We start from the raw sequence: 14,233 nt of genomic DNA, 5'->3' as shown, positions 1-14,233 counted from the left end.
GCAGTGGTACATGCCTATAATCCCAGCACTCTTTGAGGAGGCAGAGGCAGGCAGCTCTCTGTGAGTTCGAGGTCAGCCTGGTCTACAATGTGAGTCCAGGACAGCCAAGGCTACACAGAGAAACCCTGTCTTGAAAAAAAAACAAAACAAAAAACCAACCAACCGAACAAACAAATGTTAGTCTCATCCACACATTTGCGGTTGGCCAGATATGCGTACTGTGGTCTACCCAAGTTGATAAATAAAATCAGCTGTCATCACTGTATATTCAGATTATCTTTTCATGTGCTACGTGGTTTACTTTTGCATAACAGTATATGATTTACCAGCTCCAACCGCTGGTGATCCAGCATCAGTTTTTAGATCTTAGGATGATGCACACATGGCTATCTTCATGGCACACAGAAGAGGAAGCAGCTGCAGAGCGTGGTCAGTCAAGTGGCTCACAAAGCGGTCCAGCCTGTAATCAGGGAGAGTGTTCAGGGGCCTGAGTGTATTCAGCCTGTTTTCCTCCTGCTTGCCTCTCCCCTCCCTATCTCTTCCTCTATCACTAAGCCACCTCTTCCTCCCTCTCTTCTTATCTTTTGAAACGAGGTCAGACGAAGTTTCAGTTAATCATCCAAGCATGTCCTGAACTTGTAGCGAGTGCTGGGGTTACAGATGTGTGCCTCCATGTCTGGCCTCATGGATCTTACTCCACAGAAAAGGAAACCAATGTGACCTGTGTCTGGGGCTGGGCCAGGGTTTTCTTAGCCGTCACTGATGCTCCCTCTGCTCTGCGAGGGGGCCACCCTTCACCTTTCTCCCCTTACCTCCTCTTCCCACAGGGCCTGTACTTGGTGTACCACCCTGTGCAGCTTTCCACCCCCCACGCCCTGGGCACCCTGCTGCTCGGCCTGGTTGGTTACTACATCTTTCGGATGACCAACCATCAGAAGGACCTGCTCCGCAGGACAGATGGGCGTTGCCTCATTTGGGGCAAGAAGCCCAAGGCCATCGAGTGCTCTTACACATCAGCCGATGGGCAGAAGCACCACAGCAAGCTGTTGGTTTCAGGCTTCTGGGGTGTGTCTCGCCACTTCAGCTATACCGGTGACCTGATGGGCAGCCTCGCCTACTGCCTGGCTTGTGGTGGCGGCCACCTCCTTCCCTACTTCTACATCATCTACATGACTATCCTGCTCATCCACCGCTGCCTCCGTGATGAACACCGATGTGCCAACAAGTATGGCCGTGACTGGGAGCGCTACACAGCCGCCGTGCCCTACCGCCTGGTGCCGGGAATCTTCTGAGGGCCATCCTGGGAAGCACAGGGAGGCTCTGTTGATTGTGTGGAGTTGCACACATGGCATCCCACCTTTCCCATGCTTGGGCCTCAGTTTGTTCATCTGTTGAATGGACTCATGACAGTGTCCAGCTGGCAGCAGCTAGAGAGTGAAGTTCACATTGAGCCCCCAGCAGAATGACTTGTTTTCTCTGTTTAGCATCCTGAGGGCAGAGGACTTTCAAGTCTGTCTCTGTTGGGAGCCCACCATCTGTTCTGTGCAGATGGCTTAGGCTTACCAGATGTCTCCCAGGATTGGGCCCTCCTGGTAAACTGGAGATAATGTTCTGCCATGTTCTTCCCTTCCTGTTCTGCCATGGTGGGCTGGGCCCCATTTTTGTCTGTGGCATGTGCAGTGTTGCTTGGCCAGCAGAGGGCCATTCAGAACAAAGGCTTTTGTTTAGGTTCTTATTTTCACCCTAGGAATGCCAGGCAGGGATCTGGGATATCCAGAGCCGTTGCCCACTACACAGCGCCTGGCTAACCTGGTGCTTCTTGTTTACCCCTGACACTTGGTTCTGAGGTAAACAGACTCACTCAGACAACTGAGAAATGTATCACCAGCCAGTGGCCTCAGCCACACCTTCCTAACCGGGGTTCCGGTGGTGGGGAGGGAGCCATTCTCATTAGGGACACTACCCCCCCCCCAAAAAAAAAAAAAAAAAAAAAAAAAACTCAGGGTATTCTGTAAAACTAGATAGGATCCTCTTAGCCTTGGAGATGATTGTTTATATTAAATCTGCCTTGTTGAATGAGTCACACTGTGCTGTCTCCTGAATGGGCCTCACCAGTGCCAGGGCTTGGGGTGGGAGTGGGAGTGAGGTGTGTTGCATGGTATAGACGAACCCCAGGAAGTGTTAGAACCAGTGCATGGCCGCTGTCAAAGCTTCATATCCTACTTGGCATTGGGGTGAACTGTGCCCAACCCTCCATAATTCCTCCATTAGTCCAGAGCTTGGCTGGATCATTTGCTTGTTGGAAGTGAGCCCATTCCATCTGCCAGTGACAGGAAGCCAGTGTCCCCAAGCAAACGGAGAAGCTATGTGTCTGGGCCTGTACTCCTAGTTTCTGGAGAACTGAAGATGAACGAGAGGTGAGTGGTGCCCGCAGCCCGGGCACAACTGGTCTGCTTCTGGTTAGAGCTGGTTGAACATTGACAGCTGCTCCTGGAGAGAGCCATGAATCCTGCTAGCCCGACTTGGTGTTCTGTCCGGCGTGTCTGAGAATGTGGACACAAGGGGTTTTAGGCACCTTCACCTCTCCCTTGAAAAAAGTCCTTTTGGGGGGACTGGGCTGTGGTGGCTGTAAACTCATACCAGGTCCCACTGTTCACATGCGAACTCTAGCTCTGCCTTCTGAAGGCTATATAGTTTACATAGGTGACCCTCTGTTGGCCTCACATCCTCATTTGTGCACTGGCTGAAGTTCAGTGTTCCAGTCTTCCTGCATTGCTGGAGGCAGACTTTCAAGCTCATTTGCTAAGAGGCCTGGGTTCCCGTGTTGGTAGAGCTTGTCAGTTGGCTCTGGTTCTAGTTTGTGTTAGCCTGGGAGCCCAGTAGTTTGGGCTTTGGAGCATAGTGCACTCAGACATGGCATTCGGTGACTGTGGGCCCGTGGGCCTGTCTGTCCCATCCTGCCACCAGCAGATGAATCCACTCTTTCCTCTCTGGAGTCAAGACAAGAGTGTGCAAGAGAGCCCAGGACTGTAGACTGGGTCAGCCTCTGCCACTCGCCAGCCACGGTTCTCAATGCAGCCTCAACCCAGGCTTTTCATGGATCTTCCAAGGTGGGGCCAGCTGAACTGTGCTCTGGGTGGAGCTGCCCCGACAGCCTGCTCAGCTCATCAGGCATCAGACAGACTAGACAGATTAATTGTTGGAAGCCATGGGCACCTTCAGAGTGGCTGGAAGGGTCACTTGTCCTGGGTCTTTGGAGATAGAAACAAGCTCTACCCTGGTGTCTCCAAGACACCCCAAACCTGTTTTCTGACCGACCCTCAGAACCTAACTTCACAGTCAGTGCAACACACCTGTGTCCCTGAGAGAGCCCTTGGTTACAGGTACCTTATGTGACAACATTGGGGGATTCAGCCAAATGAGTCTAGGGGATGAGGGAATTGAAGTAACTTGCCCTGAACAATGTGCCTGGCGAGGAGCCGAGACTGGGTTTAAAAGTGGGTGTCTGCATTCCAGCCACACTGCAAGAGATGGACCAGGAGACTTGGGCCAGGGTGTAGGCAATCCTCCCACAGAGAGCCATTTGTTTCGAGCTCTGTCCCACAGAACAGGAGCCATCATTGTTAATAATACGTTGTTTTCAATTTTAGGTTTTATGTTTTTATTTTTTAAGGTAAAGTTTCCCATGTATTCAGGGTTGGCCTAGAACCTGTGGCAATCCTCTCACCTCAGCCCCTAAGTCTTGGGGTTACAGATTTGTACCTCCATGCTTGCCCGGCTTCTGGGTTAAAAATGGTTTTAAAAGTTGTTTTAAATTTACTTATTTTTTTAATTTTATGTTTGAGTGTTTTGCCAATATGTAAGTGCACTGAGCAACTGTCTGGTGCCTAGAAGCCAGAAGACGGAAATGGATCCCCTGAAACTGGAGGTATTAGATGGTTGTGAGCTGCTAGATGGGCACTGGGAATTGAACCCTAGCCCTCTGGAAGAGCGGCCACTCCTCTTAACTGCTGAGCTGTTTCTTCCACCCCTGGTTGTGTGTGTGTGTTTTCTGAGACAGGGTTTCTCTGTGTAGCTTGGCTGTCCTGGATTCATTTTGTAGACTGGGCTAGCCTCGAACTCACAGGGATCTGCGTGCCTCTGCCTCTGCTTCCCTGAGTGCTGGGATGACAGGCCTGTGCAACCATGCCTGGACCATTTGAAATAGTTTAAAAAGAATTGCTTTTGAGGGCTGGGGAGATGGCTCAGTTGGTAAAGGGCTTGCTATGCAGCCGTTAGTACTGATTTTCAGAATCCACATAGAAAAGCTGGGTGTGGTGGTATGAGCTGGGGAGACAATATATAAGCGGGTTGCTGGGGCTCCTCAGCTGGCCAGCCTAGTTGAATTGGTGACCTTAAGGTTAAGCAGCTGACATACTTTCTAGGCAAGCTTGAGGACCTGAGTCCTGATGCCCAAAAGCAGTATCAGAGCATCTGTAATCCCAGGGTCTATCAAAACGGGAGCCAAAAGCTTGTGAACCAGACAGCAAGGAAACCCTGTCCCAAACAAGGTGAAAGATGAGGACCAGTACCTGGGATTATCTGTCCATCTATGTCTCCCCATACACACATGAAGAAAAAAGATGATTTGATTCAAGCCTGCCAGCCTCCTCCACAAACCACAGTTGGTTAGCAGAAAGCTGTCTTGCTTCTGGCATTGGTGTGGGTAATTTTATTTTGCTTTGTTTTGTGACACCCAGGCCTCTGCCTTCCCAGGCAGACTGTCAGGCAGCCAGGTGTGAGCCACAGGTCCCAGGCACCACCTCTAGGGCATCGAGATCCTCTCTTTCCCTTTGCCTTTCAACTCCCATGTTCTCGGCTGTTCTTGCCACAGTTCTGTTTTGCAAGCATGCTACAGCACTGCCGGCTGAGAACTCTCCCAAAGCTGAGCTAGGACAGGAGCTAGGAACCAGGAAAGAACTTTGAGAAACTGAGAGGTCCTGATCTAATCCTACTCCCTTGTCAGTGCAGGGTAACCAGGCTGCAGTTCCTGGAAGGAATGCTGGCCCTAGTGGCAAGTCTGTCCACAGTGGGCCTTCCTGTGTCTCCTTGCTGTGGACTCTGCAGCAGCAGCAGCCTTCAAGATGGCACCCTGAGACCTGCCCTGCAGGCAATCATGTAATCTGAATGGCTCTCCACCCGGGAGAGCACTGATGTGTGGAACCAGTAGAATAGAAATACGAGATGGAGCCTGGAGCCTCCATCTGAATCTGCTTGGAGGTCACGGTACTTCAGCCTGTGGTCTCTGGGCCCATGAGGTTTGAGGGGAGCCACCACTATGTCCCGAGGGCACTCAACAGGCAGGGCAGAGGCATCCCACCCACATGAGCTGCCCTGGAAGCAGGGTCCCTGTCCCTGTTGCGTTTTCAGGTGAGATGGCAACCACAAAGGGTCATCTTCCATAGTCTTACAAGGTAGCTCAGGCTGGGATCATCCAGCTCAGTGTGGGACTTACTGCGACTCCCACACCTCAGACACAATGTGATATATGACAAGGTGGCTTTGGACTGTTACCTTGGACGGTGATTCAAAGGCAGAGGGGGGTGAGAGACAACCCATCCTTCTAGCGATGGCTTTATGAATTGTGAACCACAGTCTAGAAAGTTCTTTTGAAAATCCTTCCATCTGGTCCCCATCTGGTTTCTTGCCTTGGTGTCTCAGGGTTCTATTGCTATGAAGAGACACTGAGACCACAGCAACTCTTATGAAGGAAAACATTTAATTGGGGCATGGCTTCCAGTTCAGAGGTTTAGTTCATTGTTGTCATGGAGGGAAGCACGGTGTCACGCAGGCAGACATGGTGCTGGAGAAGGAGTGGAGAGTTTTACATCTGGATCCAAAGGCAACATGGAGAGAGAGTGACACTGGGCCTGGCTTGCGCACTTGAAACCTCAAAGCCCACCCCATAGTGACGCATTTCCTCCAACAAGGCCATACCAACTTCTAACAAGGCCACACCTGCTAATGGTGCCACTCCCTACAGGCCTGTGGGGTCCCTTTCATTCAAACCACCACACTTGGCTTCAAGTTATCTAACAACTGTGTCCACTCAGCCATGAGGTCCTGGCTCTCTGTCTATGGCCTCTTTCAACCATAGCCTTGGACAGGATCCACTGCAGATATTGTCACTTGGGACTGCAGAAATAATGGCATTTTCCAAAGTGCCTTGAGCTACCTTAGGGCAGTTAAACATAAATAAAATCTCTGGACCCCAGCTAGTCCATTGTGGCTCCTCGTGTCCATGTCCTGGCTCACCAAGGCAATACTGAAGGGCCTCCGAGGAAGCCCAGTTAGTTTCAAGTCCCAATTCTCTCTCTCTCTCTCTCTCTCTGCCCCCTCTCTCTTTTGTGAGATATAATAGCTTAGCCTGGCCTCCAATTTGCTATGTAGCTCCTGCCTCTACTTTCCAACCTTCCAAGTGCTGGAATGAGGGTACATGTGTGGAATGAACCCAGGGCCTCAGCGTGCTAGGCAAGCACTCTACGAGCTACTCGTTCATTCCTATATGTAGCACATCCCTTGAGATTTCCCATCATGCCCTGGATCACCAACCCAGGGTTCAGGGCTGAGAGCACACTTCTTCAGGAGTTTAGGTCTCTTTGACTTTTGGGTCCCTTGTCATTCCAGATGGAGGCCTTAGTTCCCTCTGAGGTCCTATAGCAGGACAGACATCTAGAGGGCCACACAACCTCATACAATAAGAGTGAATCCAGAAGCTTCTTCCACAAGGTCATTTTAAGTAGGAGCTGATGGCCCTGCCTGGGTGAGGCCCTGAGGTCACAACTGTGTCACAATGTCCAAATGTCCTAGCATCAGTGGAAGGCCCACAACACCAGAGACTCTGTCCTTGCAGCGACACCAGTGAGTTCTACTTTCTACTGACTTCATGATTTGGTTCAAGGGATGGGGCCATCTTTCTGATGGGGTTGTGCTTCATAGCAGCCTTCACTGCTTCAGGCTCTCAGGTTTGGGCCTGGATGTCCCTGTTGCTTCACTTAAGTCTCTTAGAATCTCTTCCTCCCTCCGTCCTTCCCTTCCTCCCCTTGCCCCCTCTTTATGAAGGAAGGAACATGTTTCCAAGCAAGGCCAGCTGATCCTGAATAAACCTACTTTGGGTAGGCCACAGACGCCCAGACTGTCACCAGGGTGCAGCAGCTTTTGAGCAGGGACCAGAGCCACCTGAGCCAGGTGAGATTGGTGAATTTCTGATTTCTTGTGAGCAAAAATCAATGGTTTTGTGCCGTCTGCTTGCCTCACCCTGCTGTGGGGAAAGACTTCCTTGTAGGTGGAAAAGGAGCCACACCTTGTTTAGTCTCTGAAAACAGGAAACCCTGTGACTCATGTGAGCAGACTGTCACATATACAAAAATCTTCCTAGCCAGAAACAGGAGTTGCATAATTGTGGGTGAAGTCCTTGCTCACCTGGAACTTGCATGTAGCCCACGCTGGGCTTGAACTCAGAGAGTTGCCCCTGCCTCTGCCTCCTCAGTGTTGGTATTAAGGGTGTGAGTCACTGTGCCTAGCCATGGGCATTTGTTTTTAGTGACTGAATGACTAGAAGCCAAGCTTCCTCCCAGGCAGACGGTAACTCCTGACTCCTGTCATGGCGGGGAGGCGGGTGGTCTCACTGGCTCATTCTGCCAGAAGGGACAACTTCTGGAAGGGTCAGATTGTACAACCTACCAGCTCTGCCAGCAGAGCATGAGGAAATCTCCGCTCTAAGCCTTCGGTGTTGTCTGACAGCGTTCTTTTTTCAAAAGGTTTCTTTCATCACAGAGTCACAAGGTTTAATCCCGGCGTTAACGGCCATTGTGGGACTCAAAATAGCCCAAGATAACTTGCGTATCAGATATTTACATTACAATCCACAACAGTGGCAAGTTGCCAGTTCTGAGGTAGCAACAAAATAACGTTATGGTTGGGGGTCAGCCATGGTTGGAGGAACCGTATCAATGGGTCACAACATCAGGAGGGTTGAGAGCCACAGTGTGTCAGCCTTGTGTAGCTCTGAACACAGGTGCAGCTTTTTTTCCTGAGAACTTTGGTTCAGCCGTGGAGAGGAGAGACCATGCCTGGCTTTGAAATCCAGGCTGCCTCTCCAGTTGGGGCAAATGGAGCTGGTGAGGTTTCATGGGAGCAGATGCTATTGTCTTTCTTTCAGAGAACCCCCAATGCCTGGAAGATGCTGCTATCTCTCTCTGTCTGGGCTCTGGAAGGGGAGGGGAGGCCCTGAGGCCGTTTCATCTGACGAATTTCCAGCACATTGTTGAGACCAGTGTCTTCACAGTGAATTTTGAAAGAAATTCTCGCCAGGTAGAGTGGCTCCCACCTGTAGTCCCAGCACCGGAGAGGAGGCTGAGCCAGGATTGCTATTAATTTGAGTCTAGCCTGAGCTACAGAGTGACACCCACATCTGCTGCTGATAACATTCAACCACAAGGCACCCCATGCTAGGAAGAGATTGCTCGTGGAAGGAAGATCTGGGTAAAAGGCCTCTGTTCCTATTTTTAAGAAATTGCTGCAGTCACTCCAGCCTCTGGTAGCTGCTGCCTGCTCAGTTATCACTGTCATCCCAGAGGCAGGATCCCCACTAGGAAAAAGATGTTTCACCAAAGCCTTGGCAAACCCCAAAAGTGCCAGTTATTGTCTTTAGTCTGATTTACTACCGTGTCTTTGACAGAAGCCCAGTGTCTTTGAGGCGTTCTGTGTCTACACAGTGGAGCGCAAATACACTACAAGGGTGAAAAATGAACCACAACTACCCTTGACAGCATAGCAGGGCCTCCAGAAAAGGACTGAAATAAGCAAATGACTGACAGTTCTCAGGTGTGGGCTCAAAGGGTACACTGGGGTGGATCGATGGGGGTAAGGAGGTTACTAAGAGGGATGTTAAGCATAGTAAGGGCTCTAAAGAGAAAAATCAGGGCCCACGGATAGGCCTCTAGTTACAGCTCTCTGAGGAAGAGAAAGTTTTCACAGTTGGAGCCTGCAGGTTTTCCAGTTACCAAAGAGAAGGCAGGAGAGGGGTGGCTACAATACCCTCCATAGTCCTGTTGGTGTAACCTACTCCCTAGGTGAGAACCTGAGCTAGAGATCCACTGATTGTCTCAGTAGATGGGCTAGCGTCTGAGAGAAGAAGGGCTGTGCAGGTCTTGTGGGGACAGAGATGCTGGTCCAGTGTACAAGGGTAGGCCTGATTCTATGGGAGGCCCAGCAGTGTTGACCAAGATGCCCCTGTGGGCCCTTCAGTCCTGGGGTTTTGGGTGAGATGGGAATACACACATGGGACCACACCCTCATTTCTTGCTCACTGTAATCCTTATGATAGGAGAGGATTTATTTTAAAGATTATTTCTTATTTATCTGTATGTGCATCTGTGTGAATTTATGTATACCACATACATGTAGGTACCTGTGGAGGCCAGAAGAGGGTGCTGGAGACTCCCTGGAGTTCCAGGTGGCTGTAAGCTGTCAGTGTGGGCACTTGGAGCCTCTTAAGTGCTGAGACATCTCTCTCAGCCCCAGGAAGAGCTATTTTAGGACTAATTGTGCTACCAGACTACTGAAACAATGGACCCCAAGGCATTGGAGTTGCCCCAGGAGTCCCATGCTGGGGAAGAGAAAGGCTGAAGCCTGGTGCCAGCCATAGGGAGCTTGTCTCCCAGAGACCTTCCAGAGCTCTGAGAACTTGTCAGACCACCTTGCAGGAGAGACTGGAGCTGAGACAGTGATGGGTGAGTGATGGGCAGGACCACACCTTGACCAGGACCGCTTAGCTATGCAGTCTGTTTAAAGGTGAGCCTCATGTCTAGACCCTGAAGAGGGACTTAGGGGTAACCAGACCACTTTGTTTCTCTTCCGGACATGGTCATATTGAATAAATCTTTCTCTTCTTTTCATAATTGCTTTTTAAGATTATGTGCTCTAGACAAGAGGCTGAGTCTGGCATACTGGGGCTGCCAGGGCCCAAGCTTTTGCTATAAAATCTCTGTCAACATATCCACACTTCCAAGCTTCCTGAGCCTCGAGCCTGCCTAGCTCTGCAGCCACAGGCAACTTCTGTGTTCTTACACATCGGATGGCACGTTGCCCCATCCCAACCTACATGCATAGTGTTCTCCTCAGGAAGGCCTGTGGTCTGTCCCATTTTGTCCCACACCAGAGGTTTCAGGGACACTGTTTCTTCAGTGTCGAAACTCGGGCAAACCAGGCAGACCCACCCAGAGGTTCGCCCCCAGACAGACCTGTTTTCCTTGTGATTGACTTATGTCCTAGGCACTCCAAACAGCTTTCTGTAAATGCTTCATTTGTTTTGGAGGGAGCATGGGGAGCAGGCAAGGTCACAAAAAGCTCCTCCCAGGACAGCCTAGGGATGTTGGCGTGTAGGATAACTGTGTGCACAGGGCTGTTTAAAGATGTCCATTCCTAAACTGTCACAGCACCCGCCAAGTGGCTTTTGTTCAGGCTGACCTTGCTCCTAGTTACAAGGAGCCTCTGTCCTGCTGGCACAGATCCTGCTGGGACAAGAAATGACAGTGGTCTCTCCCTGCAGGCGTGTCCAGGCCACAGCATAATGGACCGCACACCCGTCATCTGTGACTATGGTTCTAGCTCCAGCAAGGTGGGCTTTGCGGGAACTGAGGCCCCCCTGGCTGTCTTCCCCACCATCCTCGGGAAACTGAAATATGATGTGAGTGGCCTCCTGGCTTCATCTTCTAGCCTCCTGTGCTGTTCCAGTTGCTCTGACTATCATGGCTCCCAAGTCTCCGACTTCCATCCAGACTGCTTCCTGTCAGATGGCTCAAGAAGGTGGCCTTAGGGACAGAGTAGAGGGCACGAAGCAATCAGCTCCCATCTCGGCTGCAGGCTCTTCCACACCCTCCAGCACGGGTACCTTCCAGCATGGGCACCTTCCTCTGGGTGCAGCTTCCCTTTGTCTCCAGTACCACCCCCTCTAGCAATAGCCTTTGGGTCCCAATGGAACTGCTGGCAACCTTCTCCTCCCACGCCAGGGACCCCGCCTCTGAGCTTGACTGGCAGCACCCTTCCCCACAGGCATTGCTCCCTCCTCCTCCGTCATTCTGATAGCCTCCAGCTCCCCCTGAAGTACAGCATCTCTCTCTCTCTGTAGTGTAAAGCCTTAATGTGGGAAGTCATCCCATAGCCCCAGTGGGAAGAGAAGCACACAGTAACAGTACAGTTGGGCCTCTCATTTGTGGGTGTGTCCCAGTGGGTGCCTGGGACATTGGAATGTCTTCTTACCCAGACCTGTGTAGCATGAGTTATAAACAATGTACCCATCTGTAGCGAGAGAGGGAGAGAGAGGGAGAGAGAGGGAGAGAGAGAGAGAGAGAGAGAGAGAGTCGCTGCAGTGTTAGGTGTATGAGTGTGGCAGAGGCAGTCAGGGCAGATGATGTTTGCAGAATGTGGATTCACAGAACCCCTGAAGGCAGAGCTATGGCCAAGGGGACATTGTGCCCAGAGCAGTGTGGGCACCAGCAGTGCTCATGTATCTGTTATGTAGGACAAAAAGAGGGTCACAGCATGGGAAAAGTCCACCTCACGTCCACGTCGCCATGAGGACCATAAGCAGATCTCCTACCCAGCCTTTCTCCTCCTCCTCCTTCAGGCTTGCCTTTCATCAGCCATGTTCCCTGTGAGCCTTGCCCCAGTCCTGGGCAGCAGGAGTGGCTTCCACGTTCAGAAGAGTCCATTTCCTTCACTTCCTTCTTCAGGCATGAGACTCATTTGTAGTCTTCCCCACGACCCAGATCTCTACCCAGGGCCGGTAGAGGCAGTAGGAAGGCAGCAGGGTCTTTGATGGGAAGACTGGAGGTGACAAAGAGGCTGAACAAGGGCAAAGTCATTCTTTCCATTTCAGTCCTGGCCCACATGCCACTCAGGGTCAGGACACTGGGCCCCATCCCTGTCTACCTTGTTGCAGTAAATGGTAGCTTCAAACCTGGGTAACTGTACCTGATTCCCACACTCACACAACCACAATCTGAAAGCATCAGAGGAGGCACAACTTTGACAATGCCATGTCCCCCTGATCTTTCAGCAGTGCACGGGCACAGAATTGCTCCCAGTTGGCAGAGAAGGATAGGGGGAGCTTGTGAAGGTGAGAAGCTCACCCGAGGTCTTGGCTGATGCTTTTCAAACCAAGGCCAAGGCTGAAGACAGGCCTAGATGGCTCATGACACCAAACTCTGTTCAGCTGGGTTGTGGCTGCCTCAGGCACAGGCCTAGCTTGAAAACCTACTGTCCTATTGCAGCATGCCTACAGCATGGTATTAAGGTAACCCTGCAGCATCACTGGGATGCTCCACTGCTGCAAGGTAACGTTGCAGCATGCTCCACGTGTCATGCGCCACCATAGCACAGCAATACTGCAGCATGGTACTGCCACACAGCTGCATGGCTGCGCTGTGGTACCCTGCACATATTCAGCCTTCCAGCATCATTGTGCTGCTCCACTGTAGCAAGGTACCATTGCGCCATGCACCATGCACCCCTGTACTACACAGCTGCATGATAACATGGTGGTACGCACTCATGCAGCATGCAGCCTCCCAGCATTGCAACACTGTCCAGCCCTCTGACTGTCTTGCCACAATAGCGCCCCGTCCCCCTGCCCCTCCTTCCTGTTGTACTACTGCCCCATGCAGGTTGCTCTCCTCTAGTGTAAGCATGCGATTATCCTGGAGACCCTAAACTCCTCTGATGAGTGTGTGTGACGGAGGGGTTCCTCTACAGCCTCCCTGAGCCAGCCTTCTATATACACTGGAATGGCCACCTTCCCTGCTTCCTTCTTTCCTGGGCTCCGGCTCAAATGTGGGCATAGCTCTTCAGTCTTTCTCCTAGCTGGGTTCCCTTCCCCCTTCCATTCATCCAGACAAGTTTCTTGCGAAGTCTTCACAGCTCTGATCCTAATGTCTGGCTTTTGTGGACTGAAATAGATGCCCAGGCCCTCTGACAGCATGGAAAGTTCAGTCCACCTTGAAGGTAGCTAAGTCCATCTTCCCGAAACCCAGGAGCCAGCTCATGCTGCATTCCCTTTTCCAGCAAAGTCTTCCAGAACACGTGTGCAGGATGTGCCTCCAAGCTTTCCATCCCATAGTATTCCTCTGCTGGTCTCAGGTCCCACACCTGCAGTGAGAGTCCTCACAGTTACCCTCAGCAGCTCAAGGCAATGTTCCCTTTTGTTAGTAACCACTGCTGAAAGTCTTCATGGTTGGAGAGCCTCTGCCCTTGTCTAGGCTGGTGACTGACACCAGCTCCCGGCAGCCTCATGGCACTGGCTCATGTCCACGGGTGAGAGCCAGCTACGGTAGGCCCAGCCCTAGCCTGCCACTCTCAGGGGCTGTCCTGTCCTGTCCTGCCTGTGTTTTTCAGAACCTGCTAGTGGGGTTGGAAAAAGAAGACTGGTTCATTGGAGGTGAGGCCCAGAATAATCTACTTCATCTGAACTTGTACTACCCCATCACCCGGGGAACCATCACCAACTGGGACAATATGGAGAAGGTGAGCTACAGCCTCTTGGGGAGGGCCAGTCACACCCCAGCCACTACCTTTGGCACTGAGGGGGGACCTGCCGTCGGGACCTAGCTCTGTTGTGGCTCTAAGTCCTTCCATAGTCACAGCCTCAGAGATCCAAGTCAGGAGACCTCAGTTCCAGTCCTGCCTCCTTTGCTTACTGTCTACACCACCAGGACATGGGGCCCGGCCTCCGACACCCTCAGATTCCTTGTCTATAAGATGATGTGATCATTCCTATGCTGTCATGGCTGGGACAGAGTGATGGATAAGAAGTCCTTAGCCTCAGAGAAAAGCAACGTATGGTCTAAGCAGCTGTCCATGACACCTGCACTCAAGGGCGTGTTGCTTACATTCTAACACTGAAGGCAGCTGTAATGAAGCCCCACAACACAGCAGGCATAAGCCTCAGAAATCTGATGCTTCATAGCCCTCAAGGTCAAGGTGTTGGCACAGTACTGCTGCTGAGGGCTGTGGGGAGAGCCTGCCTCAGGCTGCTTCCTGGTTTCTGGAAGGCTTGCTGACAAATTTGGCAAATTTGAGGATGCTCATCCATTTGTAGAGCATGGCTTCAGTCCCTGCTCTCATCTCCACAGAGCATTCTCCGTGTGTGTGTGTGTGTGTGTGTGTGTGTGTGTGTGTGTGTGTGTGTGTGTGT

The 14,233-nt window shown here is 51.5% G+C and overlaps 1 protein-coding gene across 1 annotated transcript; it reads left to right on the top strand.

Annotated features, from left to right (window-relative positions):
* Positions 1-211: 211 nt before the first annotated feature.
* Positions 212-2,083, top strand: LOC129682339 (7-dehydrocholesterol reductase-like). The gene is made up of 2 exons (XM_055614655.1): positions 212-215; positions 556-2,083. Exons 1-2 carry the CDS (start codon positions 212-214, stop codon positions 1,290-1,292), a joined length of 741 nt encoding a protein of 246 aa, XP_055470630.1. The 3' UTR covers positions 1,293-2,083.
* The last annotated feature ends 12,150 nt before the right edge of the window (positions 2,084-14,233 follow it).

This window comes from Psammomys obesus, unplaced genomic scaffold, assembly GCF_907164565.1.
Source record: "Psammomys obesus unplaced genomic scaffold, mPsaObe1.curated_primary_1811, whole genome shotgun sequence".
NCBI classification, from domain to species: Eukaryota; Metazoa; Chordata; class Mammalia; order Rodentia; family Muridae; genus Psammomys; species Psammomys obesus.
This window is presented reverse-complemented; position numbering and strand designations above follow the sequence as displayed.